Source organism: Trachemys scripta, chromosome 4, assembly GCF_013100865.1.
Source record: "Trachemys scripta elegans isolate TJP31775 chromosome 4, CAS_Tse_1.0, whole genome shotgun sequence".
NCBI classification, from domain to species: Eukaryota; Metazoa; Chordata; order Testudines; family Emydidae; genus Trachemys; species Trachemys scripta.
In genome coordinates this window covers 60,600,331-60,619,732 of record NC_048301.1, presented here as the reverse complement: position 1 = coordinate 60,619,732, position 19,402 = coordinate 60,600,331, and the positions used below count along the sequence as shown (strand labels likewise).

The 19,402-nt window shown below is 39.8% G+C and overlaps 1 protein-coding gene across 2 annotated transcripts in view; it reads left to right on the top strand.

The window, feature by feature from the left end:
- The window catches only part of INO80 (INO80 complex ATPase subunit), a 119,737-nt gene that overhangs the window by 2,893 nt on the left and 97,442 nt on the right, over positions 1–19,402 (top strand). Inside the window, exons 2-3 of one of the 2 annotated variants that reach the window (XM_034769088.1) lie at positions 15,924–16,109; positions 19,157–19,323. In XM_034769088.1, coding sequence (XP_034624979.1) covers positions 15,967–16,109; positions 19,157–19,323 — 310 coding nt within the window. In that variant the 5' untranslated portion in view covers positions 15,924–15,966. Of the gene's footprint in view, positions 1–15,923; positions 16,110–19,156; positions 19,324–19,402 lie in introns of those variants that run through there. The other variant, XM_034769089.1, reaches the window with a different exon arrangement.

Genomic DNA, 19,402 nt, shown 5'->3' with positions numbered 1-19,402 from the left:
GGTGGACCTCCTGCAGCTCCAGGCCGTCGCAGGTGGCAGGGGGAACACCCGCCGCTCCTGGCCGCCACAGGCGGTGGGATGATCCCCATTGTTCTCTGGGCGGCCCGGCTCCATGGACGACAGGAGGGAGCTCACCGCTCAGGCAGGAGGAACCCCCCGGGCTCTGTGGCGGCAGGGGGAACCCCTGGAGTTTGGAGCCGTCAGCGAAGGGGGACCCTGGAGCTCCCAGCCCACCCACAGCTGCCCAGGCTCCTTATTTTATAATGGATATTTTTAGTAAAAGTCAGGGACTGGTCACAGGCTTCTGTAAATTTTTCATTATTGCCCGTGACCTGTCTCTGACTTTTACTAAAAATACCATGACAAAATCTTAGCCTTATTCATTAACAATATCTTGAAACTAAAAATGTTCTCGGATCGATATGTAATGAAAAAACAAGAAATGGACTGCAATGTGAGGTTGTTCTCAAGATTTATAGAAAGGTTTTCTTTAACTCACTTTTTGCCAATCTGTTCCCTGTGTCTCATTTATGTTTGCAAGGCAGTATTTTAACATTGTCTAGTGATTGGGGGAACAAGTTCTTACTCACTTGGTTATAATGTATAAATTCTATACCAAGCATACAGCCTGACAAGCCTGTGTGCTGGAAATCTCCTTAGGGACTGTCAGAAGAAAGATCTTCTCTCCTCTAATGTTCCACAGCCAATATTCCAACCTGGGGTTGAAAAAACTCCATGCCAATTGTACCCCAGCTATGCCGGGGGAAAGGCTGGTGTACCAGGTCAGCAACAGATGTCCTGAATTACCCTCAACATGCTACTTAATTCTCACTGTGTAGCAAGTGCATGTGACGCCCCTGTAGACAGGTGCTTCAAGAGGCACAGAATGTGTGTAAGCCTTTGTGCAGGGGCTCCAGAAATCCAGTCCCCTGCCCCTCTAGAGCTGGATTTGCCCCTAATTGAACAGGTATATAGTCAATCACATTGCTTGATTTCTCCAAGTCACTTTTCTAATCTGTAGTTTACATTGTTAAAGGTGGCATCTGTGTTGCTGGAAGTAGTGTCAGACTATTCTGTTTACTGGCTATATACATTGGCTATAACACATACGTATTAAGGTTTTCTCTTCTCCACTTGTGTATATGTTTCCAGTAAAACTGTCATACATGTTTATAATTCCTTTTCTTACCCTGATTGGGATATTTGGATGCAATAATAATGAACTGTTGTGTACCTGGCTGTTTGATTAGTTAATATCAATCTGTAGCTGTATAATAGATACTACATTCAAAATAGCTAACAGAATTTAATTGATCTTCATCCAACTTAATTACCTTCTTGAAAAAAATGTAACAAAAGTAATGTAGCAAAAGGAAATGTACTATAGAAAGATAATAGTATAAATTCAGATATTAGTGCCATCAATCAGAGAAAGCAAAGAAATGATCTCTCTCTTTTTTTAAATTCTAAATTGAAAAGGGGCGCATATGTTTTTTTGTGTTTTTTTTTGTGTTTTTTTTTTTCCAGGTGTATGTATGAAGGTAGTCAAAGTAATTTGTATTTATTCAGGGTCAACATTAATGGGGACTGAAATTTATAGGTTCATAAAATTAAATTTTCTTTGCCTGCCTGCAATCTTTTGCTAATAAATGTACTCGCTCGTTACTCTGAAGTTATATTGGGAAATATTTCCCCAGAAAAAAAGAATAAATGGGGACTACCCTTGGTTTACTAAGGTCTAGTGTATGCTATGAGGTACTCCTGGGGGGAATTCTGTGCCAAAAAATTAAAAATTCTGTGCACAGTATTTTAAAATTCTGTAAATTTTGTCAAAATAACACATATAATCACACCAGTTTCAGTTATTTTGATAATTGCTTCAAAATACCTGTCAGCGAGTATGTCTGTAATACAGGGCGGAAAAAGATTCAGGAATTTTTTTTTGACAAATAGATTCCTTACTAGACAAATCAGTACAGAACTTTGAGTAATTCATATAAATTACACTGCAGAAACATATTTCTTGCACCCCTCAGAAGCAGTGCAAAGGCATGGGGTGTTGGGCGTAATGGAGGAGCTGAGGGAGAGGGAAGGAGCCTGGGAATGAACCTGGAGGGAGTTGGGGGTGGGTGGTGGGAGAATTATCAAACAGTCTTTTTTGGGGGAGAGGGGGGATTGTTAGGGAGTTGGTGAGCCTCCCCCATGCAGGCCCTGGCTGACCGCTAGCCTCTCCCATTCAGTCAGGCACATCACCCCCCGGTCCCTGTGTGGCCCTGCAGTCCCCCTTCCATTTAGCCTCTGGCTTAATGCTGTCACTCCACTGGCTCCTGAGCCCTGCCCTGGTCTGTCCCCCCACTAGTCCTGAACCCCAGTGACCCTCCCAGCAGCCCCATGTGCCCCACTCTGTCTTCCCCCACCATGTGCCTCCTAACCTGGGCTCTGTGGGCAGGGTGCTGTTATGAATGCAGCCAGCTGCTGGCTGTTCTGGTGCCACTGTGGCCTCTGGTGGGCGAAAGACAGAATACATTTCGGGCAGAATGTATTTTCTGCGCATAAAAAATATTCTGCATGTGCGGTGAGGGAATTCCCCTAAGTGTATATGAGGGTTTACCTGAATGGGTATACTGGCAAACCCTCCTACTGTAGACATAACTTATAACTTAACATAATATAACTTAAAGCCCTCTTTTGCTGGTATATTTTTTTACTAGTTACCCAAGCAAATTAAGCTGTGCTGGCTAAAGCAGTCTGGTATAACTGAATCTGCATTAGGGCTTTTGCTGGTTTAAAAACACAGTAAAAGAAATTGCATCCTTAATCGGCATGATTTTTACTAGCAAAAGTTTCTAGTGTGGACATGGCCTTTAGCCTCTTTGTGTATGTTTGCTTTTAAATTGGATGCTTACCTGGGGAACATTGTTGCTGTTGATGATATTTCTTGCACCATTCTGATATAATGTTTTATATGTCACAATGGAGAATTTTCCTGGAAAAAGAAAAATGAAATGCATCTCTTAGAGGGCTGAGGGAAATACAATTTGTGTGGGATTCTTTGGCTGTGGATAAACTCTTGTAATGGCTCTTAGTTAGAATGCAAAACATGAAGGGTTGAATGAGGGGGGAAAATAGTGACGGAAGTGTGAAAGAACTTTAGAGGCCTGATAGGTTGTGTTCTCATTGTTCTGGGTTCCATTCTTAGGCTTTGTCTATGAATGTTCTAGTGGCATGCCTATTTCAGTTAGGGTATGACTCTTGTGGTTTTAAAAAAAAAAAAGTTATACTGGGAAAAGCCCAATGTGGACACAATTATACTGGTATAAAGATACATTATACTGAACATAATAATGGTCATACTGGGTCAGACCAGAGGTCCATCTAGCCCAGGATACTGTCTTCTGACAGTGGCCAATGCCAGGTGCCCCAGAGGGAATGAACAGAAGAGGTAATCATCAAGAGATCCACCCCCTGTTGCTCATTCCCAGCTTCTGGCAAACAGAGGCTAGGGACACCATTGATGGACCTATCCTCCATGAACGTAGTTAGTTTTTTTTAACCCTGTTATAGTCTTGGCTTTCACAACATCTTCTGGCAAAAAGTTCCACATGTTGACTGTGTGTTGTGTGAAGAAATACTTCCTTTTACTTGTTTTAAACCTGCTGCCTATTAATTTCATTTGGTGACCCCTAGTTTGTGTGTTATGAGGAGTAAATAACATTTCCTACTACTGGTATAGTTTATTTCACTTCTTGTCTGGGAATAACTTTGTCCAGTGTGGAGGATTGTACCATTTTCACTGTACAGTATAGTTTAAGTAATACAACTTACTACTGCAGACAGGGACTTAGTTCTGCTGTCTGCCTCTCTCTTTTCCTTCCCCCAGGCCAGCAGGGTTGTGCAAACATATCAGAGATGGCCTATTCTGCCTCGGAGGAGTTCCTTTTTTGTCATTAGCAGGGTGAAGTGATTCAAACAATAATTTTAATCACTTTAAAAAAATTGATTTGAAACAAACTGAAGCTTTGTAAAGCTAACATGAAAATGTGTGGTATTGCAACTTTAGATTTAAATTGATAGTGAACTAAATCAGTAAGGCCGTTTGGGGTTTGTTTTTTAAAGGGCACAGCTGGTAGGGCATCCTATTTGAGTTCTATGAAACTATTAGGCAAAAAAGAAAATATTGAAAGTGAAGGCCCTGATCCTGCAACTTCTTAAGCAGATATGTAATTTTACTTGCATGAATAGTACTGTTGACTTCAGTGGACTACTCGTGCTCAAAACTAACATGTACATAAGTGTTTGCAGCATAAGGGGTGCAATTGTATTTTTATTCAACTTTTCTTTTAGTGGCATAAAGTCTTTGTCACTTCAAAACAAAAGTGGTTCAGTGTTAACAGAGGTTCAATATACACCTCTACCCCGATATAACATGAATTTGGATTTAACGCGGTAAAGCAGTGCTCCGGAAGGGTGGGGCTGCGCACTCCGGTGGATCAAAGCAAGTTCGATATAACGCGGTTTCACCTGTAACGTGGTAAGATTTTTTGGCTCCCGAGAACAGCGTTATATCGAGGTAGAGGTGTATTAGCAAAGTTATTGTGAACTTTTTTAAACACAGGCCACAATTATCAAAATTGGACACCTAAGGTAAGACTCCATATTAAGGCATGTAAGGATGGATATTTAAAAGTACTTAAGTGACCTAAGAGCACAGGTCCCATTGACTTCAAACCGCCAATGCTGATGGAACATTTCAACTTTCTTGACTTGTGGAAGTATATCGGAACGTGATGTAGGTTGCAAATATACCTCAAACTGTTTGCTTTCAGCTTTGTGTTTGCATTTGTGTTCTCACAGTAAGGATGTTAGTGAGGCCCTGGACTTGTCATTTTCAGCACAGATGTGTATTTTAAGTGTAAAACTTCTCAGTAGAAAATCCTTCTGCAAAAACTGAAATTCTACTAAGAGTTGGAAAACTAATTAAAAAAAAAAGTACAAAATATCCACTTTAGCAATCAGAGACTATAAATTGGGAAGAAAATAAAAATAATAAAAATGTTTGAAATAAAAATATATTTTGTTCCTTTTTAAAAAAAAATCATGATTTTGAATTCACCCTACTCAATAATTCTCTCCAGCTGACTAGAGGATAGTGTTGATGGTCTCCAAAGAAAGTCTAGTCAACCTTTCACCAGTGGGTTGGTGGGTTATCACACTGTTTGGCCTCAGTATTAAATGCAAAAGAGGAGAAAACGGCAATCCTTTGGGCTTCAGCTAGGATGTAGAGGTTCTGAGGCATGCAAAAAAATGTAAGGCAAGGATCTTGAAAAAGATCCACTGTTGCAACCAGACATACATAAAAATTCTCTCTGTTTTTGAAGTGAAATATAATTTTTAAGTTGTGTGCATGTCATATATAGGGCTTCTGGTTTAAATGGACTTTTATTGTAAAAGCATGTTGAAATCAAGGTCAGCAATAGCCAGCAAATATTTGTTTAAGCTGGAAAACCCAGTGTTTTAAAGCTGATCTTTCTCTGTGCTTCTAGAAGGCAAGATGTTTGCTGTTGTTTAGTGGAAGTAAATGCCAAAACCTTGGAAGCCCTTAATATAAAACATAACTAGTTGCTTCCAAACATGTCCTTGGAGAGTTCTCCTCTAGTGCTGTTTGTTGACTGAATAGACATTGTAAAAGGCAGATTTTTAAAAAAGCAAACAAAAACCCCACACCTAAATTATAGTTCAACTAAATAGTGATCTAAAAGCAGTGTCTGTGGGCAAGATACTTTAAAAAATTTAGCTTAAACCTCAAGTATTTCTCAGTGTGTCTTGATTAAGGTTAATCAAGGTTACTCCTACCCAGTTTGAAGGTGGTTAGAACTCTAAACCCAATGGCATAACTTCATGTTTGCCTTTAATAATTAGAGGATCACATAAGAACGGCCCTACTGGGTCAGACCAAAGGTTCATCTAGCCCAGTATCCTGTCTTCCAATAGTGGCCAGTGCCAGGTGCCCCAGAGGGCATGAACAGAACAGGTAATCATCAAGTGATCCATCCCCTGTTACTCATTCCCAGCTTCTGGCAATCAGAGGCTAGGGGCACCATTGATGGACCTATCCTCCATGAATTTATCTAGTTCTTTTTTGAACCCTGTTATGGTCTTGTCCTTCACAACATCCTCTGGCAAGGAGTTCCACAGGTTGACTGTGCATTGTGTGAAGAAATACTTCCTTTTATTTGTTTTAAACCTGCTGCCTATTCATTTCATTTGGTGACCCCTAGTTCTTGTGTTATGAGAAGTAGTAAACAACACTTTCTTATTTACTTTCTCTACACCAGTCATGATTTTATAGATCTCAATCATATCTCCACTTAACTGTCTCTTTTCCAAGCTGAAAAGTCCCGGTCTTATTAATCTCTCCTCATATGGAAGCCATTCCATACCCCTAATCATTTTTGTTGCCCTTTTCTGAACCTTTTCCAATTCCAATATATCTTTTTTGAGATGGGGCGACCAAATCTGCACACAGTATTCAAGATGTGGGCATACCATGGATTTATATAGAGGCAACATGATATTTTCTGTCCTATTTTCTATCCTTTTCTTAATTATTCCCAGCATTCTGTTCGCTTTTTTAACTGCCGCTGCACATTGAGTGGATATTTTCAGAGAACTATCCACAATGACTCCAAGATCTCTTTCTTGAGTGGTAACAGCTAATTTAGACCCCATCATTTTATAAGTATAGTTGGGATTATGCTTTCCAGTGTGCATTACTTTGCATTTATCAACATTAATATGATACAATCCAGTAGTCACTCTCTGAGCTCATGGTTGAATCTTTTTATTATCTTTATTTCAAATGCCAGTCTTCGGCACTCCTATCCTCATTAGACCAACTAGCTCAGGGGTCTCAAACACGCGGCCCGGGGGCCGCATGCGGCCCGCGGGGTTATTTTCTGTGGCCCGCTAGCTCCTCGTGGCCCCCCCGCCCTCCCCCAGCGTTTACCTAGAGCGGCTCCGGCTCGATGTGCACCAGGGGCAGGGCAGACTCCCTGCCCCCGCGCCGTTCCGGGAAGCGAATGGAACCTGGGGAAGGAGGGGCGCAGGGGTGTGTGTGGCTGTTGCTTCAGGCACCGCCCCCAGCAGCTCCCATTGACCGCGGTTCCCGGCCAATGGGAGCTGCTGGGGGCGGTGCCTGAAGCAACAGCCACACACACCCCTGCGCCCCTCCTTCCCCAGATTCCGTCGGCTTCCCGGAGCGGAGTGGTGTGGGGGCAGGGCAGGCATGGAGCCTGCCCTGCCCCCAGTGCACGTTGGGCCGGAGCTCACCCCCCAAACCTCTCCTGCAACTGAACCCCCTGCCGCACCCAGCACACACCCCGATCCCCTGCTGCACCCCACACCCCTCCTGCACCCCATCCCACTACACTGAGCCTCCTGCTGCACCCTGCACCCTGACCCCCTGCCGCACCCCTCACCCCTCCTGCACCCCACACCCCAACTCCCTACCCTGAGCCCCCGCCACACCCCACAGAGTTGGGGTGGGGATTTCAGGGAAGGGGTTGGAATGGGGGCAGGGAAGGGGTGGGAAGAGGCGGGGCAGGGGCAGGGCCTCATGGAAGGGGTGGAGTGGGGGCGGGGCCAAGGATGGCGGGGGGGAGATGTCAGTAAATGCGGCCCTGGGGCCAATGTACTAGTCCTCATGTGGCCCTCGTGGTCATTTGAGTTTGAGGCCCCTGAACTAGCTGATGGAATAAATGGATTTCAGAATCCTCTAACAGCAGTGGAACAAATTATATTGCCATCTGAAATAGCCCAAAAATAATAGATGGTTGTCTGTGGTTCCTTGAAAACAGTCACCTAAGTACTGATGTGGATGAGACTGAAGACATTTAAAAAAAAAAAAAAAAAAAGGAAAAGCATTCATATCTTGAATCTCCTGGAAAGAGTGGAGAACCTTGATCAAACAAGCATTATTTCTTGGTGGTTCAAAAAAACTACCAGGTTGACAAAAAGGACTAAGTCTAAAAATAAGGGCTCATCGGGTGCCAAGTGTGCAAGAAATGACTGCTACTCCCAACTTGCAACTATCTACCTACATAATTTTAAAGACATTTTATTTTCTCAAATGCCAAAAACTGTAATGTGCATAGAGATTTCTCCATATTTGCAGTGACAGAGAACAGCAAGGAAACTATTCAGAGATGATGGTTTTAGATATGTATTACTTTGTATCCAGCAACCCCAAAGATCTTTAAAGGAACACAAATTTGCAAATTTCAGAGCTTCTACAGGGCTTTTTAAACAGGCTTAAGAAATATGTAACTCAGAGTGTTAAGGCACCTTTTTGTGAAAATTAATGCAGATATATGCTTAAAATGGCAATATTATTTAGGTAAAAGAGATATTTCAATATTTTTATTTATTTCTGTGTTATGTTTATCTTTGATCCGTTAATAGGAAACATTATAATACTTCTAATTGAAAGAAGTCTTTAATTTCCATGTAGCCTACAGACTGTACTAATTAAGGGGGCGTATATCTGTGATGCTTCCTGGGATACCCAGAGCTGTGAGTCAGCTTGTTACCACCTGCCTCCAGACTGGGGGAGTCTTGTCTGTACCCGCTAAGTATTAGTTTCCTAACACAACCACCCTGTTAGTCACTCAAGCACTCTCCTCTGGGCTGCATCAGACCTGTCTTTGCCTTGCAGGTTGACAACAAATGCACCTGACTCCCCGACTCTTCAAAGTGTGCCTCTGTGGTAGCCAGCCCCAATCAGTGGATACCCACAGAAATCCCAGATCCTCTGTTTCCAATGGAACAGTGTATCTCAGTTCACCAGTTTTACCTTAGAGCTGTGGTCTCCAAAGTGGGGTGCGCAAGAGGATCCTTGGGGGTGCACGGCAGGAAGAGTGCTTTTATTTTCACCTTTGGCAGTCCGGGCGGCCTTTTTTTTTGCTTCGGCACAGCAGGGGATGCGTGCTCAAAAATTTTTTACTGATAGGGGTGTGCGATCAAAAAAGTTTGGAGACCACTGCCTTAGAACACTACTCCTGTAATACACACAGTGCTTGACTTCAATTATAAAGCAAAAGGAAAGAATTTAAGGTTATTTCTTTATTTAAGAAAGGTTGGAGATTCAAATAAAAACCAGTATGAGAGATGAGAACAAATGGTAACATATAAAACAACATCACAGCACATATTCTAAAGCCTAAACCTAACTAACAAGTTATCCTCCTGTGTAAAGAAGCTTATCTCACCCAAAATTCTCTCCAGTGTTTTCTACCAATTTGGTGGAGACCCTTTCTCATAAAATCAAGCCTGTTGAGAGCTTGTCTTTTCAGACTGATGGACTACGTAGGGGTTCCTCTGTACTCCAGATATAGTTTCAAAAGTTAATTGTATTACTCCTAAACAGGGTAACACCTGCTGTTTACCTCTTCCTGTTAATTTCCTCTCTCTGAAGATTTCACCATCCTTCATTGGCATTCAGTTCAGATTTGTGAGTGGAGGTCCATTGTGAACCATATAATACTTAATTTATATGTAAGCAGACATACAGATAAACATTTTTTGTTTGAAAGAGAATCTGCTTTTTACATTTGCTTGTGCCCAGCCCTAGACACAGATCTTAAGAACATACTTTTCAGTATTTATATATGTAAATGCTTATACAACAGCCATACATGCATTTTTGCAATGATTTTTATGACTTGAATGACACAGTCTTTCAATAGAGACCTCACATGATACTCATTACAGAATTCATAGACTATCAGGGTTGGAAGGGACCTCAGGAGGTCATCTAGTCCAATCCCTGCTCAAAGCAGGCCCAATCCCCAGACAGATTTTTGCCCCAGATCCCTAAATGGCTCCCTCAAGAATTGAACTCAAACCCCTGGGTTTAGCAGGCTAAATACCAAACCCAGGGGATTCCTGTTAATCTTATGCCAGTTGGCATCAAGAAGTCCTTGGGTCATAATATCAAGTATCATTCAGATACTTCTCTTATAGATTGTTCAGGGCAGCTTTTTCGGTATCCTTTTCTTATGGGTCTACTGCTGATCTTTACATCTGACTAAAATTGTGATATAGGAATGAATGAAGTTTACCGCTTTCACTAGCGGGCATATTTGACCCTATTAATATGTAATAACCAAATAAAAAAATTAAAATGACATTCAGATTTTGCCATTGTTAACTTGTTTAACATTTAAACACAATAAGCAAATTTTGTAGCACTTGCAAATCTCAGCCCTTTCCCCTCACTCTCCTTTCTTTTTACACCCAACTATATTTCTAAGAGGCAGAGATTTTAGGACATTATTTTATCACTGTCAATGAGTTGAGAGCCATTATGAGAGTATTGTGCAAGTTTAAAAAAAAAAATAGTTCCATGATAAATTCAATGACTGGACCTTTGTTCTGTCTACAGTATGACTGTAAAAATGGTTTAATGAATTTGTCCTCAGCAGAGTTTTAGTATGTTTAAGAACGTGTTAAATTCAGAAGTTTTATTTAGTTATTCAGAGGCAAGATATTGATTACCCAGTATAACTGAATTAAGAAGGGTATTCTAGCAACCAACATTATATGTAAAGCTTATTTAGATAAGAATGCCTTGCATAAAGAGATTAAGTATAATGCAACCTTCCACGTGTTTTCATGCAAATCCTGTAAGTGGAATATAAATGGCATTTACCACATAATAAAATATAAGAAAGTTCTCTTCTGTCTCAAGTGTGGAAGTGGATATTACCCTAACTCAGGAAATGCATCTAAATACTTCAAAATACAATTAATTGAAAAAAAAAAAAAAGTTTGGGTGGGACAAGTATTTGATGTATCCAACAATACACCCATCAAAAGGAAGTTACTGTGTTCATAAAACTTACCCTTTGTGGTTACTACAGTTTTTTGAAGACCAGAGAGGAATATTATCTCTTGCTTTCTGGCACACTGCCTGGGAATCTTAATATTTGGTGTATGTATGCCCCTGTAAATATATCTGTTTTCTGTCTGAATTATTTACTAATTGTTCCCAGCACACACACAAATCATTTATGGGAGGAGACTTTAGTGCTATGTTTAAAATTTGGGTTAGATGAAATTCCCCAATTTACAGATTAGCAAAAAATCTAAAACCTTCAATTCTGTCTTTATGGGAAAAAATATAGTTGATGTCTGGTGACTGTTAAACCCAAAAAGTAAAGAATCTACTTTCCAAAGTTCATGATTCCTCATCTGGAATAAGTTTGATTTTCATAAAGGCTGAAAAAGCCTCAAAATATTTAGTTTCTGAGGCTCTGATCCTGCTAAAAGTATGCATGAGCTTAAAGTTATTATCTATATTTGGGCAAAAGTTGGATGATGTATTCATATCCTGATGATGATGATGATGATATACTCCCCACTGCAACGGTAATCAAGGGGGATATTAAACAATAACTGTTCAAAATCTGTTTTAAAATCATCAGGTCTGGGGAACTTGCATCCAGGAGTTTTAAAAGAGCTGGCTGAGGTGCTGTTTAGACCATTAATTAATTTAATAAGTATATGAACACTGGAGAAGTTCCAGAGGATTGGAAAAAAAACTAATATACCAATATTTGGAAAGAGTAAACAGGATGATCTGGTTAATTATAGGCCTGTCATTGATCTTTGGTAAAGTAATGGAATTGCTGATACAGGGCTAGATTTAATAAAGAATTAAAGGAGGTTAATTAATAACAGTCAGTATGGGTTTATGGAAAATAGACCTTGTCAAACTAACTTGATATCTTCAAGAGACAAGGTGGGTGAGGTTAATCTCTTTTATTGGACCTATTTCTATTGGTGGGAGAGACAAGATAATGAAATTACAATTTAGGTTGATAAAGGTAATAGTGTTGATGGAATATATTTAGACTTCTGTAAGTCATTTAACTTGGTAGCACACAACATTTTGATTACAAAACTAGAACTATATAAAATTAGTATGGCACACACTAAGTGGTTTAAAAATTGTCTATTTTTCAAAATGTAATTGTAAATAGTGAATCATTGAGTGGGTGTCTTTCTAGCCAAGTCCTATAGAGATCATTTCTTGGCCCTCCTCTATTTAAGACTTTTATCAGCGATCTGGAATAAAACATAAAATCATTACTACTTAAACTTGACGATGACAAAAAGATGGGGGAGTGATAAATAATGAAGAGAACAGGTCACTGATACAGAACAATCTGGATCGGCTGATAAACTGGCCTCAAGCAAACATTTTTCTATACGGCCAAATGTAAGGTCATATTCTTAATTTCTATATATGTAGGCCATACTTGAGGGATGGGGCTCTGTCCTGGGAAGGAGTGACTCTGAAAAAGACTTAGGGGTCTTGGTGGATAATCAGCTGAACTTGCGCTCCCAGTGTGAATGTGATCCTTGGATGTGAAAATGGTGAATATCAAAGAGTAAGGAGGTTATATTACCTTTGTATTTGACACTGGTGGAACTGCTACTGGGTTACTGTGTCCAGTTCTAGTGTCTTCAATTCAGGAAGGATGTTGATAAATTGGAGAGGGTTCAGAGAAGAGCCACAAGATTGATTAAAGGATTAGAAAACATGCTTTTATGGTGAGAGATTTAAGGAGCTCAGTCTATTTAGTTTATCAAAGATGGTTAAAGGATGATTTGATCAGTTTATAACTACTTACCTGGAGAACAGAAATTTGATATTAGAGGGATCTTCAGTTTAGCAGACAAAGGTGTAACAGGAGTCAGTGTCTGGAAGTTGAAGATAAACAAATTCAGATTAGAAATCAGATGCAATTTTTTAATAGTCGTAATTAACCCTGGGAACAATTTACCAAGGGTTGTGGTGGATTCTCCATCTCTGGAAAGTTTTAAATCAAGACTGCATATTTTTCTAAAAGATATACTCTAGTTCAACCACACCCATTGAACTTAAAGTAGAATTCAGGTCAGGGAAGTCTTATGGCCTGTGTTATGCAGGAGGTCAGACTATGTAATCTCAGAAATCCTTTCTGGCCTTAAAATCTACAAATCTTTACTAAGTCCTTGCAGAATCAAGGCCAAAAATGGGTACAGTACTCATTTCAGATGATGTTCCTGAAGACCCAGACCCTTGACTAAAAGCACAAGCTAAAAATAAAACACATTTGTTCACTTCAGTCATTGAAAAAATGTAGCAATATTTTGATATAAATAACAATGGGGAATTCTCCTTTCAAGTTTTGTGGCATTCAAAGATACCTTTTGAGAAATTGTTATTACGCATATGACACAAACCAGAAGAATTAGTTAGAAGGCAATTGATCTTGGCAAAGAAACTATAAAACTCCTCAACAGCTGATTTATGGTGCTTCCCAAGAAACAAAATCTCAAACTGAACATATTTATCTGCAACTGAACATCATTATCACATAGGTAGGACCCTACCAAATTCACGATCCATTTTTATTAATTTCATGGCCAGAGGGTTTAAAGCTGATCAATTTCACGTTTTCAGATATTTACATCTGAAATTTCACAGTGTTGTAACTGGGGATCTCTACCCAAAAGGTACCTGGAAGTGGGTCTCATCTGCCCCCTTCATCCCCACCCCACCCCACCCCGAGCTGCCATGCAAGGGAAGGACAAGTCTTGTCACTCCCCAGCCCAGTAGGGTCTTGTAGCTAGGAGCTGGGGCACTCCCAGCAGCTGGGGAATATTGGATCATCTCCACAAGTCTCCTCCAGCTGCAGGAACCTCTGGGGCTGGAGCTTCCTGCAGCAGGGGAAAGCACTCTGAGGTGGATTTGATCTGCCTGGGAGAGCTGCCCTACGGGGAAGGACAAGTCCTGTCCCTTGCCAGACTAGCAGCAAGAAGGAGAGCAGATTTCACAGGGAAAGGCTTATTTCACAGTCTGTGACATGTTTTTTCACTGTCATGAATTGGTAGGGCCCTACACATAGGGCATAAGTAGCTCTCATATGCACAGTAACTTTTTTTGAATTTGGAAATAAAACCAATCATATGTGTTCAAAAATAAGCTTTCTTATTACTGTCCTGACCATTATGCCTGTATTTGTAACAGAAGAAAACAAAAGAACAATTGATAAGGTTGTAGTAGAGACCTTCTCAAAGTCTGCTAAACATTTATTTACCTTGAATAACTTCAGCAACATAAATATTTCAGGCTTTTTTGGAGAACCTAAAATCCTGAAGATAAAGAACAGTTTGAAGCAAAAAGGCTATTTGGGATTAGTGTTAGACAACCCAGGAGCTTTCAGTAACGTTACTAAATGGACTGGGTAAGAAAGGAATTTGGATGATTTTTAAAAAATACATAAGAAAAAAAATACATAGGCAATAGTTGATACTAAATATAGCAAAAGGAGCAACAGTTTAATTTTAGACTGTAAGCTGTTTTGGGCAAGAATTTGTAGTATGTTTGTAAACCAAATATCAAGCACACCTTGTGGCACTATAAAAGTAATAGTTATGATATGCATGAGGAAAAAGATATGCATGAGGGAAAAATACAATGTAGCTTCAACTGTGAACTTAAGCGGGGTCCACTCAAAAAGTTCTTCTCCTGTGTTGGTTTTTGTGACTCCTTTCTCTTCCAGAACACCTTATATAAGATTCAACTGAAAAAAGGTTTCTCTAACTTTTTTTAATCTCTGGGTTAAAAGTATGCAGTTCATATGATATATGCTGCTGCCCGTTTCATTCAAAGATCAGCTTGTTTCCTTTAATAATGGTAAATGTTTCAGTACATGATTCTTACTTTCATCGGTTGGATTCTTCGTACTTTCTGTGTTCCTACCTCAATATTATTTGATATAAGGCATTGTTGTACTAGATCAGGCCACTGCTCAGTCTCTCTGAAAATAGACCATAAATGCCTATAGGAAAATATAGAGAACTTATTTGACCAAGTTAACATTGTTGTTGAAATTCTAGTTTGTGCATTTCCTGATTTTTTTTTAAACTATGCAGCCTTAGTATTACATTAACAGATTTTGCAGCTTATATACGTATACAAAGTTGTGTAATTTAACGTGCCCAGAATTTTGTATTCCTATTCTTGGTGACCATATATTGAAATAAGGTGCTTGTCAGCTAGCCAAAGAGAGGAACAGAAGTTTTATGAGCTGGGGACAAAAGTGATCAATGATATAGCAACACTAGAATAGCATAACTGCTGGCTTGTTTTGAAACTCTTTATTTCAGTCAATTGGTTGACCAGTGTGCTTGAAATAATCCCTTATTAAAACATTATTGCCATATTTAAAGTGCTGTAGAAACATTAATGAATCCCCATAACAATTTTGTGAGGTAGATATGTATAACTATTCCCATTTTACGATGCAGACTGAGGCAGAATGGTGAAGTGACTTGTCCAAGACCACACATGGTGATGGAGTCCACAATAAAACTAACGTTGGGAATGGGCTTTCCTGACGCCACACCCCGTTAGTATCTCCAGAACCCAATACTTAATAAAAGTCAACCCTCTGTGTTTCTAATATCTAGGTGGCAGCAGTAATGCCTGTTTGTAACAGGATGAAGGTGCACTACAGAAAAGCGCAACAACTTTATTGTTGATTATTTTATTTTATTTTATTTCTTACTGCTTAAGAATTTTTTGTTCCCAGAAAGTTTTGTCAATTTGATTTCATGGAAAGTTTTTGGAATCCCCAGTCATTCCAACTTTCCATTGTTCTCTGGCTAGTCTTTCGGTTACTTCAGAAATCTCTAGCTTGTAAGCTCTTTTGATGAGGAACCCTGTTTTTCTCTGTCTTCTATGAAGTGTTTAGCATCTTCTGGGGTTCTATAAAATAATATGCAATATATTCTGCCAGTGCACTTAATTCCCTCTCTTCAGTCCCTGGTAATTGACATAATAGTAATGGGTGCATTTTGTTCTCATCCAGCTGTGTGTTTGGAGGAATCTGTGCATGAGGACAGATTTGTTCTATGGCCTCGGAGCTGGGTGCCAGGGAGGATGGCAGCTGCACAGAGCTGGCGAAGCCCCTCTATCTGCAATGTCTGGAGAGAGCTCTGCGATTGGATCAGTTTCTACGACAGACATCCACCATCTTCAACAGGAGTATATCCAGGTACCAAAAACCTATCCTGTTTTAGGTTGGGAATGCCCAGTAAAGAGACATTGTATAGTATTGTTTCCAGGCAGCCCCCATAGTAAGGGGTTAGTAACCACTTGTACAAAGTATAAATCCTGCTTTTTCAAGGATTTTTGTTCTATGGTCTTTTTACCTAACATTGATTGGTTACTTGGCTCATTGTTAGCCCAGATACTGTATAATGGTCAAGAATTCTTTTTGTCAGCTTTTACTAAAAAGTAAGCTTAGTTTATTAAATCTTAAATCAGTTTTTCAGGGAATTGGCCCTTAATCATTTGCAACATCTCAGTGCTGTTTTCAGACACAGAATTGTGTGTTAGGAGACAAATAGAACTATTAAGAAACAAAAATCTTCTCTTAAAAAAACAAACCAACCAACCAACCTACCAGTATCATCTTTGTAAAACATGTTGAGATCTTCCAATGAGAAGTGCTATGTAAGCGTAAAGTATTATTACATGTACAAGTCAAACATGACTTTAGTAAGGTGTCCATTAGCATCCTTGATAAAATGTTTCATTCAAACAAATTTCATTTTCTATATGAATTTTGGATATGGAAATTGATGTGAAATAAGAGGGCTTTGGGGGGGGGGGGTCAGAAAATTGGTTACCCATAGGAAAATGTAAAAAGGAGTAGACTTTTTTTATCACCATTTACTGCTTTTATGATTTCTTCTGTTGTATTACCAAAGAGCAGTAGCAATGCCGTAGCTAAAGGTGAGCAGAGCTTTCTGTTCAAGAGCTCTTTTTTCAGAGTGCTCTAAAATGCATATGAATATTTATAGGCAGATTGCCTTGAAAACTGCCATGAAATATCAGGGCAGGGGTAGAGTTAATGGTGAAAATCTGGGGTTATTTGCTCCAGTGGGTCAAGTTACAGACTCCCCTTCAAAATGACCCACTTTTAAAAAAAATTCCGTTCTGAATCTTTCCCCCTCCCCCCCTTCAGAGCCGGGGGGAAAATATAGGAAGGATCCACGTGAAACTGATATCAGTGGATTTCTCATTATTTCAGCTAGTGAATGCCACAGAGAATCATCTACGACACTATTTCAAAAGTTTAGACTTTTTCTGGTTCTGTAAAGGGGTTCACAACTGTTGGTAGTCAAATCTGGGATGGAAGAAGGATAGAACCAAAACACATCAATTTCAAGTTGATTTTTCAAAGGGTTGTATAATTTACAAGCACATCCAGATTGGTTTAAAATTTAGTATGCCAGTAGAGGACCTGGATTACAGTTTGTGGTGTAAATTTGGAGTCACTGGGTCAAGAGTTTCCTAAGATACAGCCCTTAACGAGGCTTGCTTTTACTTTTCAATGTGTTTTCTAAATGTGTGTCTAGGCAGATTGCCTTGAAAATAGTTATGCCACAGGATAGTAGATATGGCAAATTTGGAATTATCTGGTCAAGGAGTTCCCAAGATGAAGTCCTTCCCCCCAGTTACCTGCTTTTAATTTTCAGTGTGTTCTAGAATCACGCACGCATCAACAAAACTGGGTGGGTAATTGAGAATGGTCATGCTACAAGTACACAGCATTGAGAAACATGGGAAATTGAGAATGGACATGTTCTATACATGACACAGCTACATAAGTTCTGAAATGTGGGCGAGGAGCTGAGACAGAGAAACCTGTGCCCAGGCTTATCTCACGGCTCAGGTTCTTACTTAATTCATGCTCCCCAAGGAAATGCTCAATGAGCGAGAAGCTGAACGAGTGACCCGCTCAGTTGGTGGCTTAGGCTGAGTGGAGCTGATCTGAACTTTAACTTTGCCTTTGAAGCACTAACACTAAGACTTACAACTATAACAGTACCTTACTCCTCCATAACCAACCCTGTCACTTTGTACACTGCACAACTCCAAGTCAGCACTCTCACTCATGCAGTCCAGTGGAGCCTTGCTGTGCTCTGTGCAGCCCTCTTGATCCAGAGAATACTTGCGGCTGGTTGGAAAAGGCTAAGGGAGAGGTCAGGTACTATGATCTTCCTGATGATTTAGGACAGGGATCAAAGTGGGCAGAGCTGAGTGTGTGTAGTGTCATCTTAATTCTGCATTGCTTGTTTTCTAACATTTATGTTCTGGGAATTGAGTTCTCCTGCCCTAGAAGGGCATGAGATGCATAGAGCAGCACTGAGCACCTACAACCTTAACTCAACATTAACAAAATTTTGGGTGTAAATACCAACATATGATCCTTTCCACCTTTCCTTTATTCGGATATGTCTGGGCAATGTCATTGAATATGAGCCTGAGAACCATTCTATGTTTTTGGTATGATGATCCACTGCATTTATCATGTTTGATTATCTCCAATTCTCGGGTGGTTACAAGACCTCATTTCAGTGCAATTTTATAGCATAGGACAATATGTGCAATGTCTTGGTTTATCAGTTAATTGCATATGTGGCTGAGAACAATACAGTGCTTGAAGACCATAAATTTCCAGCAAAGAGCTGAACGCATTTATCTATATAATACACAGAGCAGGTAAAGAGTAGTGACTTGTAATGCCCTTTAATACAGATTTCATAAAAGATATCAGACTCCACTATACCAGATTGATTAAATGGTCTTTGAAATAGAGGGCCATCCATAAGACCTACATCAATTACCAGACTCTCTTCTATCACCTCCTCTTCCAAAATTTTCTATGAAATGTTGCTCTAGACTCATTTTCCTATTTCCCAAGATCCTTCTCCCTGGAATAATAAGGCAAAATTATGACTTCATTTGCTTTGCGTTTATATTTTTAAATCACTACACCATTTTATTAAAAGGTTTATGATACATGAATTTGCCACTGCTCTGTAAATTGATAATAAGAAGTTAACATTAATCAATGCTTCAAATTGTATAATTGTTGCAGAAAGTTTGAGACTTTTCCAATCCCTAATTCCTAATCTCCAGTACAAGTGCCACACAGGAAAATTGCATTTTCTATAATGTCTTTTATGGGTGTCCTTGCCCCTAGTGTTTTCCTCTCCTGCTGTGATCATATTTTTGTGTGTCCTATTGCAGTGATGAAAGCGAGGATGGATTGGATGACAATCCTTTGCTGCCACAGTCTGGGGATTCCCTGATGCAAGTTAAAGAAGAGCCCCCAAATTCATTGCTTGGGGAATCTTCTGGAGCAGGAAATTCTGGGATGTTAAACACACATTCCCTCAATGGAATACTGCAGCCAGGTGAGTGTGCATCAGATTGAATTCCTGCTTGCTATGGGGTAAGGTGGCTTCTTTGTTTATATTTATAGGTTTTTTCTTT